Below are 24,810 nucleotides of genomic sequence, written 5' to 3' on the forward strand. Positions count from 1 at the left end.
ACACCAGCAATCCTACCATCATGTAAAACAATTACAGGCTTTGTTTTACACTCACTTGGCAGGACGGTAGTACCTCCCTGGGTGGTTGCTGTCTACCAACCTACTACCAATGTATGGTAATGTATTGTCAAAATAATAATAATAATTTCTACAAGCACATGTACAAAGTATTCAGACCATAGCTGACATCAGTGACACTACTACAGTATATAGAAAGCCGCTTGTTATGCATATTATTATTATAATCAAGGGGAAGCGCTAAACCCAGAGGATTATACAGCGCCTGGGGGGGGGATGTGGAAGGCATTCAGGCTTAATTCGGGGAACTAGAGAACAGATCCAATTCCCTAAATCAAGAGCCCCTCACCAACATCAAGGAACCTTCCTTGAGGGGTTGTTATGCATAGCATTTCAGGCAAATTAGGTCAGTTTTGTCCCAGGATACCACCCACACCAGTCGACTAACACCCAGGTAACCATTTTGAACTGATGGGTGAACAGGGACAGGGACAGCAGGTGTCTTATGGAAACATGTCCCTAATGTTTTCCAGCCATACCGGAGGAGATTCGAACCCCAAGCCTCAGTGTGATATTATTATTATTATTATTTTCTACAGAATACAAAATATAGTTTACATGTAATAAAATATTGTTAGGCACAAAAGAAAGCCCCCTACCCTGCTAGGGTAAAGTCAGCATCATCCCTGATAACATTTGACTTTTTTGGATTATCCTGGGTGGTTTACACTCCCCCAGGTTAAAAATCCCAACAAGTCTTATATTAAGTTTATAATTCTAGGTAATTGGACATGTTACTAGGTGTGATAATTATATTTGAGTGCCTGTACTTAAACTTACTTCAAGGATCTCAAAAGAAATGTCACTGGCTTTTTTGGGTCATCTGATGCAATTTACACTATGTATGATAACTGCACATATGTATACCTGCGCCTAAATAAACTAACTAGTTTGTCAATATATATTTCCAGGACTCCTGTGAGGCAGGGCTCAATAAGGCTTTGAATTTGATGGCCCTTAACAGCTTAGAAATTTTTGTGGCCCTTAACAGTTTATAAGTTTTGGTGGCCCTTAACAGCTTATAAGTTTTGGTAGCCCTTAACTTTTGTCAATAATAATAATAAAGGTGAGTTAATGGACTTCTGCACCAGCCTTCGTCGGGTGTGGACGTCTCTCTCGCCTGAGTATCAGTGACAAATTTCCACCGTTCTCTCTGGGACGTTTGCCCTCATCTATTTAGCCCGCCGGGCACTCTACAGGAGAGACACCTGGTACTACAGGAGGGGCACCTGGCACTACAGGAGGGGCACCTGTTCATCGGCTTACTTTAGCCAGCTCCATTTTTTCCGCTCTGCGGATAATTCTTGATCAGTCTTTGGTGTGAAGTTGGTTACTGAACTCAGGTGTGAGTGTGGGCGTCCCTCTGTGCTGGGGCTTGACAAAGACGTCCACCGGATGAGTGTGGGCGTCCTTCTGTGCTGGGGCTTGACAAGGACATCCACCGGGTAAGTGTGGGCGTCCTTCTGTGCTGGGGCTTGACAAGGGCGTCCACCAGATGAGTGGGCGTCCCTCTGTGCTGGGGCTTGACAAGGGCGTCCCTCTGTGCTGGGGCTTGACAAAGACGTCCACCGGATGAGAGTGTGGGTGTCCCTCTGTGCTGGGGCTTGACAAAGACGTCCACCGGATGAGAGTGTGGGTGTCTCTCTGTGCTGGGGCTTGACAAGGACGTCCACCGGATCTAATTGGAAACTTCAAGTTTCTATCTATATTTACAAAGGAACTTTTGTTCCTTTTCTGTCATCGCTCAGCCTTGGGCAACAATTTTTCCTCGTACCATCGAGAAGCCCATACGGCTTATGCTGTCAGTGGCTCTCATAAACCTAACAAAGCAAAGAAAGAAAGGTGAGATAATAAGGTTATTTGTGGCTCTGTAAACCCCAACATCAACAACATAACAAGGTTATTAGGGTACAGGTACACATAAGTACAGTTATCATACATAGCGTAAATTACCCACCAGGATAACCAAAAAAAAAGTCAGTGACTTATTTCCATTGGGGCTGTTTTGCGTTGTTTTATTTATACAATAATTTCCCGTCTGACACCAATAAGTATATTATTAACAATCAAACAATGGCGATCATAAGTGCTGGTGTTAACTTAAGATAACGCAGTTAAGACAGATTCAAGCAAACAAAACACTATTTGTCTACATTTGTTACATTATTGTATTATTACGTTCATGACTAGTTAGCAAATGATAAAAGCCCTTAGACTAAAAGCCTTGAATAATAATAATAATAATAATAATAATAATAATAATAAATCCTTATTTCTACAAAGCACATGATACAACTATTACAGACCTAGGTGACATCACTGACATACAGTATATAAAGTTCATGTGGTCAGCAGTAACAGGCTGGTTGGTCAGGTTATGATCCACCATGAGGTCTGGTCGTGGACTGGGCCACGGGGGCATTGACCCCCAAAACACCCTCTAGGCATTATGCATAGCATTTCGGGCAACTTAGGTTAATGTTGTTCCCAGGATGTGACCCACACCAGTCGACTGACACCCAGGTACCTATTTACTGATAGGTAAACAAGGACAGCAGGTGTAAGGAAACAAACCCAGCATTTCACCCATGCTGATCCCCAGACCCTCAGTGTGTGAGCTGAGGACATTACCAATTAAGCCATGAGCACCTCGGAAGCCTCTTGGTACCAGAGTCGCATATTCTATCCTAACATATCCATAACCCAACCCAACTCATCCCAATCCAATTCAACCTAACCTAACCATAAATACCTAACCTAACAAAGGGACGTTTGCCTTATTTTGCACTTTAATTGAGGGACTGCTTTTTTTTGAGGGGGGAGGAGAGCATTTATTTGGATCCCTGGGAGCTCTAAATCCACAGGGGTCATACAACAGTTGGGGAAATGGGAGGCTATTAGGTTGAATTCAAGGAAATGCAGGATATAACCAATTCTTTGAGGTATACATTAGTAGGTTAACACTGTACGTATATACATCATAGGGAGAGGTTAAAGGTACTGAACCTGCTGACGATATTATATAGGAGCCCAAGTGACAGATCAGCTGGGTTGTGATGGATATGTGGGTCAGTGGGCTGCCAGCAACAACAGCCTGGTTGATCAGGCAAGCACCAGGCAAGAGCCAGGGTGAGGACCAGGCGACAGGAGTAGCAAAACTCAAAATTCACTAATCCTCATACTTCTGATCTTCCCTTCTCTGGATTTTAATGAAGTCACTGGCTTGTGAAATGTTTCCACAATAAAAATTCCCAAATGTTGCACAAGTGTCTCATTCTTCAACCTGTTGGTTTTCTAAACCATTTACATCAGATCTGTTAGACAAAGCAACATTTTGGGATCTTGATACAGGGAATTCAACACTTATCTAATCTGTAGGCATGACCTACTTACACTATTGAATTTTTCCACTGGTGACTTTGCGTCCTCATGCTTCAACTCGCCTGACTGCAGTACGTATATAAACCAGTTCTCCAATTGTTAGACTGAGCACATCGACTCCAGGCTAAAGGACTGATTACCTCAAACTCCTTATCTTCCACTGTTCTCTTTATTGGACTTAAGAAGCCACTGGCTGGCAAAAAGTTTCCACAATAAAGATTCCCAAATGTTACATGAGTGTCTCATTCTTCAACATTTAAATCATTTGGCTGTTTTAATTTTTAAGGTTAATCATGACTGTTTTCTACTGTATCTTACAACCAGGCTTTAAATGATAGGATATCACAAGGATCATAATAGAAATACAGTGGACCTCTGGTTTTCGCTCAGTCTGGGTATCGTACAATTCGGATTTCGACCACGATTTCCGCTTGAAAATCGTCCATATGACACGTCTACCTGGGCCTCTCATACGTTCGCAGTACTAACAGCCTCTCCTCACTTACTGACGTATTCATTTACCGACAATTTGGAGTTACGATGGGCTCTCAGACGAGACAGTATTTTATGCCGTATGAGAACTTGGGCCACGGAAACGGGCAGCGCAGTGTCTCAGCGTCAAGCATCTCAATCTCCTTCTTACAGCCACTCAGTACACTAGCTTTTAAAGTTTCCAAGACAACATATTCATACAAATTTGTACTTGATCGTGCACCCCATAGTACAAGATAGAAGTGCAACAGCACTTGGAAGAGGATAATGGAAGTATAATAGAAATTCATTGTATAGGGGTTAGTGATGGATCTCAGTACCATGCAGTCTCCAAGACTACATATTTCATTTATAAATTTGTACTTGATTGTGCACCCCATAGTACAAGATAGAAGTGCAGCAGCACTTGGAAGAGGAAAGATAGGAAAATGGAAGAAGTACAAAAGAAGTTCACAGTAAAGGGGATAGCGGGTGTGTTCCTGTGTTTACATTCTCGGTCTCTCGTGGCAGTTTCATTAAGAAATGATTAAACTCAGTGAACAAGGTATGTCATTGATGGTGATAATAAATAATAATAATAATAATAATAATAATACCAACAGTCGCTCTGGAGTGCTTTAAATGTCAGCTGTAGATTTTACATTGCTATGCTTGAGGGCAGACTCTGCTGTCTGCTGCTATAGATCTTACATTACCATGCCTGAGGGCAGAATGCTGTCGACTGCTGTAGATCCTCAAAGTCCATATACGTAATTGGAATACAGTGGTACCTCGGGATACGAACTTTAACAATTATGTAAGTGCATTTTTGTAAGTGTTTTTGTAGGTGTATTTTTGAGGGTCTGAAACGGATTAATCTAATTTACATTACTCCTTATGGAAACAAATTTGTTCAGTACTCGAACAGATCGGCACTTGAACAGCCTTCTGTTACAAATTAGGTTCATATCCCGAGGTACTATTTTTTTTTTTTTATCACACTGGCCGATTCCCACCAAGGCAGGGTGGCCCGAAAAAGAAAAACTTTCACCATCATTCACTCCATCACTGTCTTGCCAGAAGGGTGCTTTACACTACAGTTTTTAAACTGCAACATTAACACCCCTCCTTCAGAGTGCAGGCACTGTACTTCCCATCTCCAGGACTCAAGTCCGGCCTGCCAGTTTCCCTGAACCCCTTCATAAATGTTACTTTGCTCACACTCCAACAGCACGTCAAGTATTAAAAACCATTTGTCTCCATTCACTCCTATCAAACACGCTCACGCATGCCTGCTGGAAGTCCAAGCCCCTCGCACACAAAACCTCCTTTACCCCCTCCCTCCAACCTTTCCTAGGCCGACCCCTACCCCGCCTTCCTTCCACTACAGACTGATACACTCTTGAAGTTATTCTGTTTCGCTCCATTCTCTCCACATGTCCGAACCACCTCAACAACCCTTCCTCAGCCCTCTGGACAACAGTTTTGGTAATCCCGCACCTCCTCCTAACTTCCAAACTACGAATTCTCTGCATTATATTCACACCACACATTGCTCTCAGACATGACATCTCCACTGCCTCCAGCCTTCTCCTCGCTGCAACATTCATCACCCATGCTTCACACCCATATAAGAGCGTTGGTAAAACTATACTCTCATACATTCCCCTCTTTGCCTCCAAGGACAAAGTTCTTTGTCTCCACAGACTCCACTCACCCTTTTCCCCTCATCAATTCTATGATTCACCTCATCTTTCATAGACCCATGCGCTGACACGTCCACTCCCAAATATCTGAATACATTCACCTCCTCCGTACTCTCTCCCTCCAATCTGATATCCAATCTTTCATCACCTAATCTTTTTGTTATCCTCATAACCTTACTCTTTCCTGTATTCACTTTCAATTTTCTTCTTTTGCACACCCTACCAAATTCATCCACCAATCTCTGCAACTTCTCTTCAGAATCTCCCAAGAGCACAGTGTCATCAGCAAAGAGCAACTGTGACAACTCCCACTTTATGTGTGATTCTTTATCTTTTAACTCCACGCCTCTTGCCAAGACCCTCGCATTTACTTCTCTTACAACCCCATCTATAAATATATTAAACAACCACGGTGACATCACACATCCTTGTCTAAGGCCTACTTTTACTGGGAAATAATTTCCCTCTTTCCTACATACTCTAACTTGAGCCTCACTATCCTCGTAAAAACTCTTCACTGCTTTCAGTAACCTACCTCCTACACCATACACCTGCAACATCTGCCACATTGCCCCCCTATCCACCCTGTCATATGCCTTTTCCAAATCCATAAATGCCACAAAGACCTCTTTAGCCTTATCTAAATACTGTTCACTTATATGTTTCACTGTAAACACCTGGTCCACACACCCCCTACCTTTCCTAAAGCTTCCTTGTTCATCTGCTATCCTATTCTCCGTCTTACTCTTAATTCTTTCAATAATAACTCTACCATACTACTGTACTGTAAAAAGATTAATTGGTAATATATGCATCAAATCTCCTTTGAATAATCTAATTTTATTAATATTTTTCAGGGGGATTATTTCTTATCCTGTGTTATAGACTCCAGTTCTGAAGTTGTGAATTGTTCAGCAGGTGCAATAGGATGTGATCATGGCAACAACAGTGCTAAGAAAAGCTGCCTTTCTCGGTTGTCGACAAACCATGTTGAAAAGTATAGTTCGTTGCCAGATTGGCACATCAGCAATGGTGCAGTCAAAATCTTCAATTAATTTTACAAGAAAGTTCTTACTACAAAATGATGGGAGCAAGAAAAGGTAAAACGAAAGTATTTACTCATAGTTCAACGAAGGTATGTACAGTAAGTCCTCACTTACTGTACATATCATTGATAGGTTCTTGGAAACTCCAATTTTATGTTAAACAATGTATAACGAAATCAGTTTTACCATAGGCTAGTAATATAAACAAACCTCTTTAAAACTTCAAGTTTTTTTTGTGTTGTCACACCTTTTCTCTGTTTTTTGTGGGCACAGACATCAGGGTGCACAGTGCACCTTTAGAACTCATTGCAACAGGGTTAAATCAAGGCATAAATGTTTGCTAAACAAAAATTGTAAGGAGCATCTGCTACCACCAGGCAGTTCAAAAACAATAACAAAAAGGGCAGACTCGCTGATTTAGATTTTGCCACCGAAGTGGCTAGTTTATTGTGCACCCCATATCCATCCTGTGGACGGTAGCGCGAGCGCATATGGATACACAAAAGGCCTAGGAACTAGGCCCCAAAGGGTTAACAGGAATACATATGGATTTATATCTACATATCTATAGTTCACTAATCTGTTGGAAGCAAATTTAGGAAATTTGCTTAGTATATCTGGTATCTTATTTTCATTAATAAGATCCATCAGTGCATATAACTTGTGATAGCTTATTACTGCCAGCTAGGTGAGAAATTTCTTCTTGAGCAGTTGCTCTAGCAAGAGATTTAAGGAAGGGATTACTAGCAATGAGCTTCTTGGGAGGGACTTGTAGGTATGTGATATTAAATGAACACATCTTCCATGGAGGGGTGAAATGCTCTTGTTGCCTACAGTCATACAGTTCATGCAGGTTATAAAACGTAATGCAATTGCACGTTTTCACAATCCATTTAGATCTGTGTGTATTTACCTCTAGACACTTGGTAAGATTCATTGTGACAGTGTCTGGTTCGTTTCTCAACATTCTAATACCGAGTACAGTGTTAATCTCAACAATCCTATCACTGATACTAGAAATACCAAGCTCTTTCCTCATGTTAAGAACTTTTGTAGATCTGGGACAGCCAAGAATAATCCTAAGAGCTTCATTTTGCATTAACTCCAAGGGTCGGAGAGAGCTTTCTCTAGCTAATATCAACGTGGGAGCAGCATAATCAATTAAGGACCTAACATAGGCTATGTATGTACATCATTCTCACATTAGCACCATAGTTGGGGTTGTAGCCAGCAACAGCTTTGAGAGCATTTAGCCTAGCTTTGCATTTCTTGTTTAGTTGTGGTATAGTGGATTTGTTAAAGGGTACATCTACACCAAGATATCTGTAAGTTTTAACGAAGCTAATGATTTCACCCTGCAAATAGATGGGTGGGGGATGTCGTTTGCTTGTTAATATCTTTGTTTTAGAGGAAGATATTATGAGGCCTAGTCGATTACAAATTGCTTGAACTTCATTAAGAATGGTATTCATCTTCTTATGCCCTGTTGTATGGATCATGATATCATCAGCATAGCTTATAGCTATATGTTTAGGTGAGGCAGGTAGAGCATTTAAGAGAGCATTAATCAGAATGTTAAATAGCATGGGACTAAGAACTCCTCCCTGCGGTGTACCTAAAGACATTTCTTTAGAATCACTTCTGAAGCCTTGGTAAAGGACAGAGGATACTCTATTTGACAGGTATCCTATTATCCAGCAGAGTAAGCTACCACTAATATTCATTTTGGCTAGTTCATGTAGTATAACGGTTCTGTTCGCAATATCAAATGCAGATTTTAGATCAAGAAAAGTGGTAAAACTAGTAGAGGTGTGTGCATTGAGAAAGGTGGAAATACAGTTCTGCACACTTTTACCTTTCATGAACCCATAGAGGTAGGGGGAAAGTTGGTGTCTGATTCTGTAGTACAGTCTGTTAAGTATCATTCTTTCAAAAGTTTTACAAAGACAACTAGTTAAAGAGATCGGCCTAAATGTATCAGGCTGTTGGGGCTTAGGGATAGGCACAATGAGACTATTGGTCCAGGAAGTAGGAAGAACGCCCTCAATGTAACTGAGATTATACAGTGCCAACAAAGGGTTATCATGCATGTGCCTTAGAGTTCTGAGAATATCATATGTTATACCATCCTCTCCAGGAGCAGTTGATCGACCTTTAGTTAATGCATTATCTAATTCATACTCGGTAAAGAGGCAATCACTCTCATCAATATTTTGGCTCATAAAATTAATCAGTTTCAACATTTCTTCAGAAGTACTCTCTAAATTTTTTTCTAATATGAGATGGAAGGTTTTCATGCCTGGATGTTTTGGACCAGTCATTTATGAGGGGAATGTATGAGAGTATAGTTTTACCAACGCTCTTATATGGGTGTGAAGCATGGGTGATGAATGTTTCAGCGAGGAGAAGGCTGGAGGCAGTGGAGATGTCATGTCTGAGAGCAATGTGTGGTGTGAATATAATGCAGAGAATTCGTAGTTTGGAAGTTAGGAGGAGGTGCGGGATTACCAAAACTGTTGTCCAGAGGGCTGAGGAAGGGTTGTTGAGGTGGTTCGGACATGTGGAGAGAATGGAGCGAAACAGAATAACTTCAAGGGTGTATCAGTCTGTAGTGGAAGGAAGGCGGGGTAGGGGTCGGCCTAGGAAAGGTTGGAGGGAGGGGGTAAAGGAGGTTTCATGTGCGAGGGGCTTGGACTTCCAGCAGGCATGCGTGAGCATGTTTGGTAGGAGTGAATGGAGACAAATGGTTTTTAATACTTGATGTGCTGTTGGAGTGTGAGCAAAGTAACATTTATGAAGGTGTTCAGGGAAACCGGCAGGCCATACTTGAGTCCTGGAGATGGGAAGTACAGTGCCTGCACTCTGAAGGAGGGGTGTTAATGTTGCAGTTTAAAAACTGTAGTATAAAGCACCCTTCTGGCAAGACAGTGATGGAGTGAATGATGGTGAAAGTTTTTCTTTTTCGGGCCACCCTGCCTTGGTGGGAATCGGCCAGTGTGATAATAAAAAAAAAAAATTTATGAAGTCATTTGCTTTTTCAAGAGAAAAGGGATGAGCAACATTGCCAGTCTTTTTCCTGGTTACTCGCTGAGTGCTTTTGTATCACATCATTTAGTGTCGTGCATTTGTATGATTATCGTATATTTTACAAATTTTTATTCTACAATAATTTGTATTCATTGTATTCATTCAACTTTTTCTCATCAACATTATAACAAAACAATGTTATTCAAGGACCTACTGTACAGAAAACCTTTCATATAAGGGACTAATAGAGGAAAGGTGTAGCTGATAATGGCAGTTGTGATGGATAGAGATGAGAATATTTTTATTTATTATTATCACACTGGCCGATTCCCACCAAGGCAGGGTAGCCCGAAAAAGAAAAACTTTCACCATCATTCACTCCATCACTGTCTTGCCAGAAGGGTGCTTTACACTACAGTTTTTAAACTGCAACATTAACACCCCTCCTTCAGAGTGCAGGCACTGTACTTCCCATCTCCAGGACTCAAGTCTGGCCTGCCTGTTTCCCTGAACCCCTTCATAAATGTTACTTTGCTCACACTCCAACAGCACGTCAAGTATTAAAAACCATTTGTCTCCATTCACTCCTATCAAACACGCTCATGCATGCCTGCTGGAAGTCCAAACCCCTCGCACACAAAACCTCCCTTACCCCCTCCCTCCAACCTTTCCTAGGCCGACCCCTACCCCGCCTTCCTTCCACTACAGACTGATACACTCTTGAAGTCATTCTGTTTCGCTCCATTCTCTCTACATGTCCGAACCACCTCAACAACCCCTCCTCAGCCCTCTGGACAACAGTTTTGGTAATCCCGCACCTCCTCCTAACTTCCAAACTACGAATTCTCTGCATTATATTCACACCACACATTGCCCTCAGACATGACATCTCCACTGCCTCCAGCCTTCTCCTCGCTGCAACATTCATCACCCACGCTTCACACCCATATAAGAGCGTTGGTAAAACTATACTCTCATACATTCCCCTCTTTGCCTCCAAGGACAAAGTTCTTTGTCTCCACAGACTCCTAAGTGCACCACTCACTCTTTTTCCCTCATCAATTCTATGATTCACCTCATCTTTCATAGACCCATCCACTGACACGTCCACTCCCAAATATCTGAATACGTTCACCTCCTCCATACTCTCTCCCTCCAATCTGATATTCATTCTTTCATCACCTAATCTTTTTGTTATCCTCATAACCTTACTCTTTCCTGTATTCACCTTTAATTTTCTTCTTTTGCACACCCTACCGAATTCATCCACCAATCTCTGCAACTTCTCTTCAGAATCTCCCAAGAGCACAGTGTCATCAGCAAAGAGCAGCTGTGACAACTCCCACTTTGTGTGTGATTCTTTATCTTTTAACTCCACGCCTCTTGCCAAGACCCTCGCATTTACTTCTCTTACAACCCCATCTATAAATATATTAAACAACCACGGTGACATCACACATCCTTGTCTAAGGCCTACTTTTACTGGGAAATAATTTCCCTCTTTCCTACATACTCTAACTTGAGCCTCACTATCCTCGTAAAAACTCTTCACTGCTTTCAGTAACCTACCTCCTACACCATACACTTGCAACATCTGCCACATTGCCCCCCTATCCACCCTGTCATATGCCTTTTCCAAATCCATAAATGCCACAAAGACCTCTTTAGCCTTATCTAAATACTGTTCACTTATATGTTTCATTGTAAACACCTGGTCCACACACCCCCTACCTTTCCTAAAGCCTCCTTGTTCATCTGCTATCCTATTCTCCGTCTTACTCTTAATTCTTTCAATTATAACTCTACCATACACTTTACCAGGTACACTCAACAGACTTATCCCCCTATAATTTTTGCACTCTCTTTTATCCCCTTTGCCTTTATACAAAGGAACTATGCATGCTCTCTGTCAATCCCTAGGTACCTTACCCTCTTCCATACATTTATTAAATAATTGCACCAACCACTCCAAAACTATATCCCCACCTGCTTTTAACATTTCTATCTTTATCCCATCAATCCCGGCTGCCTTACCCCCTTTCTTTTTACCTACTGCCTCACGAACTTCCCCCACACTCACAACTGGCTCTTCCTCACTCCTACAAGATGTTATTCCTCCTTGCCCTATACACGAAATCACAGCTTCCCTATCTTCATCAACATTTAACAATTCCTCAAAATATTCCCTCCATCTTCCCAATACCTCTAACTCTCCATTTAATAACTCTCCTCTCCTATTTTTAACTGACAAATCCATTTGTTCTCTAGGCTTTCTTAACTTGTTAATCTCACTCCAAAACTTTTTCTTATTTTCAACAAAATTTGTTGATAACATCTCACCCATTCTCTCATTTGCTCTCTTTTTACATTGCTTCACCACTCTCTTAACCTCTCTCTTTTTCTCCATATACTCTTCCCTCCTTGCATCACTTCTACTTTGTAAAAACTTCTCATATGCTAACTTTTTCTCCCTTACTACTCTCTTTACATCATCATTCCACCAATCACTCCTCTTCCCTCCTGCACCCACTTTCCTGTAACCACAAACTTCTGCTGAACACTCTAACACTACATTTTTAATCCTACCCCATACCTCTTCGACCCCATTGCCTATGCTCTCATTAGCCCATCTATCCTCCAATAGCTGTTTATATCTTACCCTAACTGCCTCCTCTTTTAGTTTATAAACCTTCACCTCTCTCTTCCCTGATGCTTCTATTCTCCTTGTATCCCATCTACCTTTTACTCTCAGTGTAGCTACAACTAGAAAGTGATCTGATATATCTGTGGCCCCTCTATAAACATGTACATCCTGAAGTCTACTCAGCAGTCTTTTATCTACCAATACATAATCCAACAAACTACTGTCATTTTGCCCTACATCATATCTTGTATACTTATTTATCCTCTTTTTCTTAAAATATGTATTACCTATAACTAAACCCCTTTCTATACAAAGTTCAATCAAAGGGCTCCCATTATCAATTACACCTGGCACCCCAAACTTACCTACCACACCCTCTCTAAAAGTTTCTCCTACTTTAGCATTCAGGTCCCCTACTGTGATAATTACAGTAATGAATAATTCTGTATAGTGGCCTTTGTTTTTTCTATTTAGATTGACTCCTTGGATTTTGTTCCCAATTTCTGAAGTCTGTTACATAGTCATTATATTGAGGGTTTACTGTTAATTTTAAGTTAATTTTAAGCCTGCCCACAATGCTCTGCATACGAGGGGCTTTTGGCATGTACACCCAACTACTATAATTTCTTGTACAACTATGTATCATGTTCAAAATAAACTATTTTATTTTCTATTTTATTTATTTATTTTATGTCTTTGCATACAGTACATTGAGATTTTGTATTTACAATAGTGGGTTGCAATGCAAAGAGAGCCTCTATTATGCCTAGGCATTATGGGCCAACTTAACATTATTGGCTTACAGTCTACTTAATACTAAGGAGTATATCATAGTTGTACAGTAGGATAGTAATTATTTCATAGTTGTACAGTAGAATATTAATTATATATGAATCAAAATTTGTATAATACAAAGATATATTTATATTCTAAAATACTTTTGTGAAAACAATGATTCAATTATATTCCTGTCAACAATGGATAAAAGGTTCAATGTGATTGTTGAAGTTATGATGTGGGAGTACATAGGTGAGTAAGTGTGTACTGAGTATTTAGCATTTAGTCTAGGGTGATTAAGTGGCTTTTGAGAAGAGTCTTAAATTGATTTTCAGACTGAGTTACTTTAATATCTTCTGGTAATGAATTCCATATTTTGGGTCCCTTTATGTGAATAGAGTTTTTACACAATGTGATATAGACACGAGGTATATCAAAAAGACATCTGTGTCTTGTGTTGTGATCATGTGTCCTGTTTAGGTTGGTGAGGAGAAGTTTGAGTGGGGGGGTTATATTTGCATGTATTGTTCTGTTTATGTAGTAGGCACATGAATAAGTATGGATCTTCTTAATGGTGAGCAGATTCAGACTTTTGAAAATTGGTGGAGTATGCTGGCAGGAGTGGGAATTTGTTATCATTCTTACTGCTGCCTTTTGCTGGGTTATTAGGGGTTTTAGGTGATTGGATGTTGTTGATCCCCATGCACAAATTCCATATGTAAGATAAGGGTATATGAGTGAATGGTACAGTGCCAGGAGAGCTGATTGTGGAACGTAGTACCTTATCTTTGATAGTATGCCTACAGTCTTGGAGATTTTCTTTGTGATTTGTTGTATGTGTGTCCGGAACTTAAGGCTACTGTCAAGGTGGATACCTAGGAATTTTCCCTCTGTGAGTCTTGTGACTGATGATCCGTTTAGCGTTATGTTAATTGGATCATTTGCAGCTTTGTTTCCAAACTGAATGAAATAGGTTTTATCAGTGTTCAGGGTAAGTTTGTTAGTCATCATCCAGGCAGATATTTTTTGTAATTCAGCATTGACTGTGTTTGCTAGTATGACTGTGTTTGGGTGGGAAAAGACATATGTAGTGTCATCTGCAAATAATATGGGTTTGAGTAGCTGTGATGCATTTGGTAGATCATTGATGTAGATGAGAAAGAGGAGTGGTCCAAGGACGCTTCCTTGTGGGACTCCTACTGTGATTGGTTGGGTGGAAGAGTTTGCATCATTTGCATACACATATTGAGTTCTGTTACTAAGGTATGACTTTAGGTAGTTGAGGGAGTGGCCTCTGATACCATAGTGCATTAATTTGGAGTACAGCAGTTCATGGTTGACTGTATCGAAAGCTTTACGTAAATCAATGAAAATGCCCAGCAGGACTTCTTTCTTTTCAAGTGCGGTATATATTAGTTCTAGCATATGTATGATAGCATCATTTATGCTTTTATTATTCCCGAATCCAAACTGACAAGGGTTTAATATGTTGTGTGAAACGAGGTAGGAATAGATCCGTCTATGGATTAATTTTTCAAAGATTTTAGAGAGCAGTGGTAAGTTAGATATTGGTCTATAGTTATTCAAGTCAGTTTGGTCACCTCCTTTATGGATCGCAGTGACCCTTGCTATTTTGAGGATTGTTGGAAAGGTAGATGATTCAATGGATTTGTTAAAGAGCGTTGCAATAATTGGTGACAATACTTGAGAAGCTTTTTTGTACATAAAAGCAGGCAAGTTGTTTATGTCTCCTGCCTTGTTTTTAAGGATGTTTATGATGAGCGTAACTTCAGTGGGGTTGGTTGGAGCTAGGAATAGCGTATTTGGGTAAGTACCTATGAGGTAGTCTGATGGACTACCTCATAGGTGCTTGGTATTTTGTTTGCTAGATTTTTTCCTATGGTGGAGAAGAAAACATTAAGTCTGTTTGCTGTTTTGGTTGGTGTGAGTAGGGGTTCATCTGATTTTGTTAGTTTGATTGCTTTGTTTTTGAATAACTTTTTAGTTCCAAGAATTTCAGATAGAGTTTTCCAGGTTTTTTCATATCACCTTTGATGTTATATAATCTATTTTCATAATACAATTTTTTTGACCTTCTTATCAGGCTGGTAAGTGCTGACGAGTAACTTTTCGACTGTTCTCTAGTTATTTGACCCATTCTGTACTGTTTTTCATATTTGTGCTTTGTGTTAATGGATTTGAGGATGCTTGGTGTTAGCCAGGGATTATTCAGTCTCTTTGCTGTGATCTATTTAGTTTTTCTGGGGCAATGTTTGTTATAGAGGCATTGGGCTTTTTTTAGAAAATTATTTATATATTCATTCATATCTGTATATGTTTCAAGCTCATTTTGCCAATCAATGTTATTCATAGCTGCTATAAAGTTGTTAACTGCTGTCTCGTTATGTAGTCTGAAGGTTACTTGAGTAATGTCTTGTGGAAGAAGAGACAAGGATGGAGAATGAGTGTGGAAAATACTGTATATATTTTCCAGAAATACGGTAATTTATAGATAAATAGATGGCCTATATTGTATGGTCCTTCTTGAACCGGAGGTAATTAGTGAAGTCATTAATTAGTTAATTACTTAATAATTATATGTGAAATGACAGAAGGAGGTGGATGTTAAGTTCACAAATTTACTTAATGTGTAGTGGATTATAATTATTACAATATTAATTTGGATAAGTCAAGTGTGGCTAAAGATTATATTAACCCTTTGACTGTCGCGGCCGTATATATACGTTTACGAGGTACCGTGTTTGACGTATATATACTCATAAATTCTAGCGGCTTTAAATCAGGCAGGAGAAAGCTGGTAGGCCCACATGTGAGAGAATGGGTCTGTGTGGTCAGTGTGCACCATATAAAAAAAATCCTGGAACAGGCAGTGCATAATGAGAAAAAAAAAAACTCCGACCGTTTTTTTTTTTAATTAAAATGCCGACTTTGTGGTCTATTTTCGTATAGTATTTGTGGTTGTATTCTCGTTTTCTTGGTCTCATTTGATAGAATGGAAACTATATTATAGAAATAGAGGTGATTATGATTAATTTTACTATAAAAAGAACCTGGAAATGGAGCACTAAGTATGGGAAATGTTTGATTTTTGCCGATGTTCAAAAGTAAACAAATGATGTCATTGTCCAATAAATGTCCAAATAGCCATTCTAATATGCAGTCATGAATGGGTTGATGTAATTTTTACAATTATTACAGTATTGCAGTAGTCTGCATAACAGTAAATCTTCTATTTTTTGTTTGAATAAAATTTCAAAATAAAAAGTAAGAGTAATATCACAGGGACCTGGAGACATGACTGATGAACAAAGAAAATGTTATTTTAGAGCCAGGAATGTCTGCATTGTTCATTCTGGTCCTTATTTTGAAATTGTCATATTTTTTAATTTTCGTGAAATTGGCCAAATTGCAAATTTCTGACCATGTTATTGGGTAGTTGAAATCGGTAAATGGGCAGTTTCTTGTACTCAATCGATGGAAAAAATGGAGTTCTGAAGAAATAGCTATGAGTTTGGTTGACTGGAATAATGGAATTAGCCGAAAATAGGGCTCAAAGTGGGCAAAATCACCGATTTGTAAATATCGCCGAGGTCGCTAACTTCGTGAGAGTGTAATTCCATCAGTTTTCCATCAAATTTCGTTTTTTTTGGTGTCTTTACAATCGGGAAAAGATTCTCTATTATTTCATAAGAAAAAATAATTTTTTTTTTTTTTTAAATTTTGCGACACCAGGAGACACCTCAGGATTGGGGGTTGCGACAGTCAAAGGGTTAATGTGTATAAGTGTATGTGTAATTCATAAGCCAAGTGTAGCTAATTATATTAATGTGTATATTAATTTTGCAAAGCCAAAGTGGCTAGGATTTATATTAATGTATTTGTATAATATTAATTTGATAAGATAATTCTGGCTAAGATTTATATCACTGTATGTGTAATTGATAAGCCAAGTGTAACTAATATTAATGTGTATAATATTAATTTTGCTATGCCAAATTCTGGCAAGGTTTTATTAATTTGTATAATATTAATTTTGCTATGCCAAATTCTGGCAAGGTTTTATTAATTTGTATAATATTAATTTTGATAAGCCAAGGTTGGCTAAAGGTTTGTATTAATGTACATTTAAAATTCATATAATTTCTTACATGTAATTGCTAAGCTCAAGTATCTAGGATTTATTCAAAGGTAAGTTGTACTATTTACCTTTATAAAGTGCATAATTTAATACATAATCAGTGTTATTAAGTTGAATTTAATACATTGCATCATGGCTGAAAATGAGGAAATTAATGTAGAAGACAAACATATGGAATATAGAGTAAAGAAAGCATCACTACAAGCTAGAAAAGTTCATGTAACCAAGGCATATAATAAATGTTTGGAATTAATGAATCAAGAAACTGTGAATACTGATGATTTAAAATTGTATTTAGATGCTTTAGGTAATAGATATGATTCATACAAATTATATTACAACAAATATGAAGGAGATTTGTTAGTAAACTGTGTAGATGAGACTGAAGTAGATCTCATGATTAATCAGTATTATGAATTAGAGGAAAAGATTCTTTCTTGTAAAAGTCAGGCCTTGAATAAATTAAAATGTGTAAACCAGGCAGTTGGTCAGTCTGCTCCAACAAATAATATGTCTTTGCCAAAACTCCCAGAACTATGTTTACCGGTATTTAATCCTGGTGAAAACTGGGAGGAATTTTGGTCAGTTTTTAAAGCAGCTGTGCATGACAGGAGTGACCTAGCCTGTGTAGATAAATTATTTTACCTCAAAGGACAGGTAAGAGGAGATGCTCACATACTCATACAAGCCTTTCCCAATGTAGATGACTCTTACAAGGAAGCAGTTGACTTGTTGAAAGTCACTTATGGTAATATAGAACAAAGTAGGTTGGATCTAGTGAATATCATTGTTAATTTAAAATCTCCAGATCACACTTACAAAGGTTTACAGCAGTTTAGAGTTAAACTGGAGAGCACTCTCAAAACTTTAAGTGATAAATATAATCTGAAGAAATCAGACTGGTTATTGAGTGCCATGGTACAGAATAAATTAAACTATAAAACACTTGAATGACTCTCGAACAAATATCACAAGGGTTATTTTGGTCTGGAGGAAATAAGACTAGGTCTACAAGAATTAATTGTGCAGTTGCAGACCAGCCAACTAACTCATTTTAAAGGTGCAACACATAATAACTTTGAGGTATCTGTCAAGTTTCACAAAGGGAAAAATTATCCGAATGGTAATAATCAAAATTGATTTCCTAAAAAGAGTTGCATAGGTGCATATCAATTAGCAGGAATCAGAAATAATGATTCTCCACAAGGTAAGAAGAATAAGTACCCTCCTAAGAGTAGCCCAGTTAATAAGAAACCAGTCAAAGAAAAGAGAGATTGTCTCTTCTGCAAGAGTACTTATTTTTCTAAGAATTGCACTGCATACAATTCATGGAATGATAAAGTTGAAAGATTGGAGGAACTTGACAGATGCATCAGGTGTTTGGGTAATCACAATGTAAAGGATTGTTATGCCAGATTAAACTTCTGTTATCAATGTCACAAAGGAAGACACCATATAGTCATGTGTAAAGGTCTATATGATAATGTTGATAATAATGATAATGTTGACAATCCTGGCACAACAGTGGCTAATGTAAAAATTGCTGCTAATATTAATAATGATGGTTTTGCTGAAGTAGCCTTACCTGTGTTACAGGTAAATGTTGATGATAAAAGGCATAAATCAAAAAATGTAACTGCATTATTGGACCAGGGATCCCAGCGTGCTTTCATAAAATGTAAATGTCTTGATGGTATGAAAGTACAGATGGGAGATCCCACAACTTTAAAATTATCTGGTTTTCTCTCGGATAAAAGGTCTCAATTGTATGACACTGTTTATGTAACTGTCAGGTTGGGCAATGAGAAAAAACGTGTTAATGCAGTAATTGTAGATAGACTTCCAGAGAAAATAACTACAGTAGGGCTTAGTAAAGCTACAGAAAGACTTTCACATAATGTAAATTTAGCACCTTCAGGTGTAAGTGATGATTCTGTTGGCCCAATAAATATTTTGATAGGTAGTGACTATTATGCCTCCTTTGTGAAGGGTATGGTAAAGAAATGTGGTGTCACCCTTTTGAAGACTGCAGGAGGCCATGTAATGTATGGTAGGATTCCTCGTAATAATAATTCATGACTAGAGGAAACTATTATTATTATAATCAAAAAGAAGCGCTAAGCCACAAGGGCTATACAGCGCTGCAGGGTAGGGAAGGAAGCAAGGGAATTGGATGGCAGAAGGGAGGGGGGATGATCAGCAGGTTACAGAAAACAGCGGGGCAGGGGATAGTACGGGGGTAGAGGGTAGCAAGAGATACAAGTAGAAAGGGCTGAAAGTATCAGAATTTGTGAAGTAAGTCAGTCGTTGTCAAAAAGTCAATGAGAGAGTCCGGATGAAAGGTGGGTCCATCAGCGAGAAGGGAAGGTAAAGAGAGAGCAGCGGGGCGAAGACGACGACAGAGGTAAATTCTGCGTGCTCGTTGATAAAGTGGGCAGTCCAACAGAATGTGGCTGACTGATAATGGAGCTTGGCAATTCTCACAGAGAGGAGCAAGACGCCTCTCCATGAGATATCCATGAGTAAGACGAGTATGGCCAATGCGAAGACGGGAGAGAGTAGTCTCCCAACCTCGACACTGGTGATAAGAAGACGGCCAGTAACCTATACTCGGTTTAATAGACTGAAGTTTGTTGCCGAGCATAGTAGACCAACGTTGTTGCCAACGGGTGTGAAGGTGGGAAGATATTACAGCAAAATAGTCCGTACATGGAATACCTCTATAAGAAACTGGTAGGTCATGTACTGCTGACCGCGCAGCAGTGTCTGCCTGTTCATTGCCCTGTACGTCAACATGACCAGGGACCCAACAAAAAACAATATCTTTATGCTTAGTAAAGATGCGGCGTAGCCAAAGTTGGATACGGAGGACTAAGGGGTGAGGTGTATCAAATTTTTGTATAGCCTGTAAAGCACTAAGGGAGTCTGAGACAACCACAAATGATGACACAGGCATAGATGCAATACGGATAAGTGCTGTAAGGATGGCATATAATTCAGCAGTAAAAATACTAGCTGAAGATAGTAAATGCCCTTGTACGACGCTGTCCGGAAACACTGCTGCGAATCCTACGCCGTCAGAAGACTTAGAGCCATCTGTGTACACAGCAATGGCATGAGAATGAGAGTGAAAGTGGTCAAGAAAAAGAGAGCGGGAAGCGACCGTAGACAGTTGGGCTTTCGAGCAAGGGAGGGAGAAAGAACAGACTCGAACAGCTGGAACTTCCCAGGGGGGTAGGGAAAAGTGAGATGCTACATGTACATAGAAAGGTGGTAGTTGAAGAGAAGACAAGAGCGAATGAAGGCGAAGAGAGAAGGGACGGAGTAAGCAGGGGCGGCGAACAAATAAAGAATGTCTACTAATATCAGTGACCATTCTATAAATGGAAGGATTGCGGAGATCATGAGAGCGTACATAGTAGCGCAGGCAATGGGCATCACGGCGATCGGATAAGGATGGAACGTTCGCTTCTGCATAGAGGCTTTCGACAGGGGAAGAGCGAAAAGCACCAAGGCATAAACGTAATCCTTGGTGATGAATGGGGTTAAGGCTAGAGAGAGTAGCAGGAGATGCCGCTGAATAGATCTGGTCACCATAATCAAGTTTCGATAAAATAAGGGTGGAATGTAGGTGAAGGAGGGTTCGACGATCAGCTCCCCACGAAAGATGAGCAAGGGTTTTAAGAAGGTTCAGCCGGCTGTGACAAGTTGCCTTCAGAGAGGTAATGTGAGGTTTCCAGGATAACCTACGATCAAAGAGGAGGCCCAGAAACTTGACTGTATCACGTTCAGGGATACGTGAGCCATAGAGGTACAAAGGATGATCAGAGATGACAGAGCGTCTAGTGAAAGTGATTTGGTGGGTTTTAGTGCTGGAAAATTTAAACCCATGTGTGGTGGCCCAATTGGAAACACGGTCGACTGCATGCTGGAGAGAAACTGTAAGGAGGTGACAGTCAGCGCCTGCACAGGCAATAGCGAAGTCATCAACATAGAGTGATGACCAAATATTTGATGGAAGACTAGAGGCCAAATCATTAATAGCAAGGAGAAAAAGTGTTGTGCTCAGAACACATCCCTGGGGGACACCTTCAGCTTGGACAAAGTCCGGGGAGAGCACATTATTAACCCGAACACGGAAATGCCTGTCAGTTAAAAAGTTCTTAAGGAAGGATGGTAGATTGCCTCGAAGGCCTAAGGAGTGGACTTGGGCTAAAATATTATACCTCCAAGTTGTGTCATATGCCTTCTCAAGGTCAAAAAATATGGCAATAACTGAGTGGTTATTCGCAAAGGCATTACGAACATACGTATCCAAGCGCAGTAAGGGGTCTATGGTAGAACGTCCCTTACGAAAGCCATATTGACGAGTGGAGAGACTGTTGTGTGTCTCTAAATACCACACTAAACGTCTATTTACTAGACGTTCCATTACTTTGCAAACTGCACTGGTAAGAGCAATGGGACGATAGTGGGAGGTTTCATGTCCCGTAGTGCCTGGTTTGCGGAAAGGGAGAACAATGGCGGATTTCCACAGCTGTGGAAGAACTCCTTGTGACCAAATAAGATTGTAAAGGCGTAATAGGACTGCAAGGGCTGACTGATGTAAATGTTGTAGCATACGAATATGAATGTCGTCGGGCCCAGCTGCCGATGATCGACAAGCTGAGAGTGTTGCCTCCAGTTCTTGAAGTGTAAAAGGCACATTATACTGTTCTTCTCTGAGAGAAGAAAAGTCCAAGGGTGCTAACTCTCTGGCAGACTTTGAGGAAAGAAATGAGGGGCATAGATGGAGTCCCTGAGAAATACGGACCAGATGATTGCCAATTTCATTGGCAACATCTAGTGGGTTTGCTATATCAACACCGGCAACTCGCAGAACAGGAGCCGGGTCAGGAGAATATTTACCACTCAGTTTTCGTACTTTTTTCCAGACTGCACTCATAGAGGAAGCAGAGGTGATGGTGGAGACATAATCTCGCCAGCAAGTGCGTTTAGCGTCACGGATGACACGGCGAGCGATCGCACGCTTCTGTTTAAAATCAAGGAGTCGCTCTGTGGTTCTATTGTACCGGTACCTGCCCCATGCAGCGCGTTTCAAACGTACTGCACGAGCACAAGCAGGAGACCACCAAGGCACGCATTTCTGAGAATGCCTGCCCGAAGTTTGGGGTATAGAATGAGAAGCTGCGGTGAAAACGGAGGACGAGAAGAGGTGTAAAAGCTCATCGATGGAGGACGAAGAAGGAACCTCTTTAAAAACAGTCAGGTGTGAGTAAAGGTTCCAATTTGCCCGATTAAATTGCCAGCGTGGGGTGCGAAGAGGTGGCGAATATGAAGGGGAAGAAAGAATGATTGGGAAATGATCACTGTCATGTAAGTCCGGGAGAACAGACCAAGTAAAGTCTAATGCGGCGGAGGAAGAGCAAACTGAGAGATCGATGCAAGAGAGAGTATGAGTCCGAGGATCAAAATGGGTGTGAGTACCTGTATTTAAAACATGGAGGGGGTGGGTGGCAAGAAAAGCCTCTAACTGAATTCCACGGGAATCACAGTGAGACCCTCCCCAGAGGAAATGGTGGGCATTAAAATCACCAAGTAACAGAATCGGTGGCGGTAATGACGAAACAAGGAAGGCAAAATCCGGAATAGATAATGCCCGAGAAGGAGAGAGATATAAAGAACAGAGCGTATACCACCTATGTAAGTGGATACGGGCTGCTGTGTAATGCAGCGAAGTATGAATAAATAGTTGATGGTACGGAATATCAGTGCGGAGAAGAAGGGCACTTTCATTAAAGGTCCCATCAGGAAAAGGATCTGAAGAATACAACAAATTATAGCCTGAGATGTGAGAAATAACAGCAGAGTGTAATTTTGGTTCCTGTAAGCAAACACCAACAGGGGCAAACTGGGAGAGTAACATCTGAAGCTCACCCCGATTACCCCTGAGGCCGCGTATATTCCACTGTAAAAAGGCCATGATTGGCAATGATAAAGATACTTGAAATCCGCAGGTAAGGGTTCCTACGGACTAGAAGGGTTAGAAAAGTCCACATGCGGAGGCAGTGGAAAATGTTCAAGCAGCGAAGGAACGGTGCGCTGTGAAGAAAGGAGTTGCGCAGATGGAGCAGAGGAGAGAGAAAGAGCGGAAGGTGGATCAGTGTCCATTGATGGTTTGGTCTCTGCAATATATTCAGAGATTGCTTCAAGTGTTTCGGAATTCAGAGATGTCGTATGGGAGACAATATTGGGAATGGTAGGGGGAGGATGAGTAAAGATTGGAACTGTATTGGACTGTACCAAGGTAGGGGGGGGCGAAAGGGTGGAGGGAACTGGAGAAGCGTGGCAGGGGACAGAAGAGACAGGAACCTGGGAGGTGGCAGAAGAGGAAGAAACTTGGGAGGGAACAGGGGAGGAAGGTACATTACGAGGAGGAGGGTGAACCTCTGCACTTGTAACCGAGCCAGTGAGAGGGGAAGAACTAGGGACAGAGACAGGGAGGGTAAAATGAGGAGGTGGAAGATGGGTAGGAGGTGTTACCGGACCTTTTTTTGACTTTTGAGAAGTAGAGGGACGATTGGGAAGAGGTGTCGTACGAGGTCTCGTCGATACTGAGGCTTGTAAGAGAGAACTCGAAGAAGCGAGATTAGACTGAGGCGTTGAAGTAGGGACGTCTGAGCCGAGGACAGCAAAAGGATTAGATACAGGAGTGATTATGGGAGAGGTAACCACAGAGGTGGGTGTAGAAGATGGGATACCAGAAGTGGGGGGACGTTTTGAAACACGGGAATAAGAAACACGTGGGAGTCTCCCTTGGAGGCGGAGATGAGAAACTGCCATGGCATAAGGGAGACCTTCTGTCTCTTTGAGGTAACGGATTTCCCGCTCGTTTAAATAGACCTGACAACGGCGAGAGTACGAAGGGTGAGCCTCATGACAGTTAAGGCAAGAGGGAGATCGATTGCAAGACGTATTAGAATGGTCATCGGCACCACAGACTGGGCATTCGGCGATAGATCTGCAATATTTCGCTGGATGGCCAAATCGCCAGCAATTTCTACACTGTTGTGGTGTAGGGATCACCTTTCGAACTTGTAACCGATGTCCTGCTATATAAACGGAGGATGGGAGTTCTCGGCTGTCAAAAGTTAAACGAGCCACATTGCTAGGGTATCGTCTCCGCCCACGGGCAGGAAGAACGTAAGTGTCTACCTTGAGGATTGGGAGATCTTGGAGTTCCAGCTGTTCGAGAATGTCGGTGCCACATGTCTGGAAATTTTGTTGAACTATGGTATGGGGCAGAATAACGGTACCACTACAAGAATTGAGGGAATGATGTTTTTCAAGGGTGACAGGAACAGTATCTATATGGGAAAGACGAGAGAGCTCACGAGCCTGGGTAGCATTCTGTACGGTAATGATGCGCGTACCGCTCTTAAGAGCATGAAAAGAAATATCTTTACCAACATGGCGTAGGAGTGCCTTGCCAATACTATGGTCAGAAAGATAGGCAGTAGA

At 40.7% G+C, this 24,810-nt stretch overlaps 1 protein-coding gene across 6 annotated transcripts in view; it reads left to right on the forward strand.

The window, feature by feature from the left end:
• The first annotated feature begins 1,125 nt into the window (after window positions 1–1,125).
• LOC128687669 (uncharacterized) overlaps window positions 1,126–24,810 on the forward strand; it is a 58,935-nt gene continuing 35,250 nt past the window's right edge. The window contains exons 1-2 of one of the 6 annotated variants that reach the window (XM_070083888.1): window positions 1,126–1,144; window positions 6,494–6,736. In XM_070083888.1, the coding sequence (XP_069939989.1) occupies window positions 6,573–6,736 (164 nt within the window). In that variant the 5' untranslated portion in view covers window positions 1,126–1,144; window positions 6,494–6,572. The other 5 variants (XM_070083886.1, XM_070083889.1, XM_070083890.1 and 2 more) reach the window with 5 other exon arrangements.

The sequence above is a fragment of the Cherax quadricarinatus genome, chromosome 11, assembly GCF_038502225.1.
Source record: "Cherax quadricarinatus isolate ZL_2023a chromosome 11, ASM3850222v1, whole genome shotgun sequence".
In the NCBI taxonomy this organism is placed as follows: Eukaryota; Metazoa; Arthropoda; class Malacostraca; order Decapoda; family Parastacidae; genus Cherax; species Cherax quadricarinatus.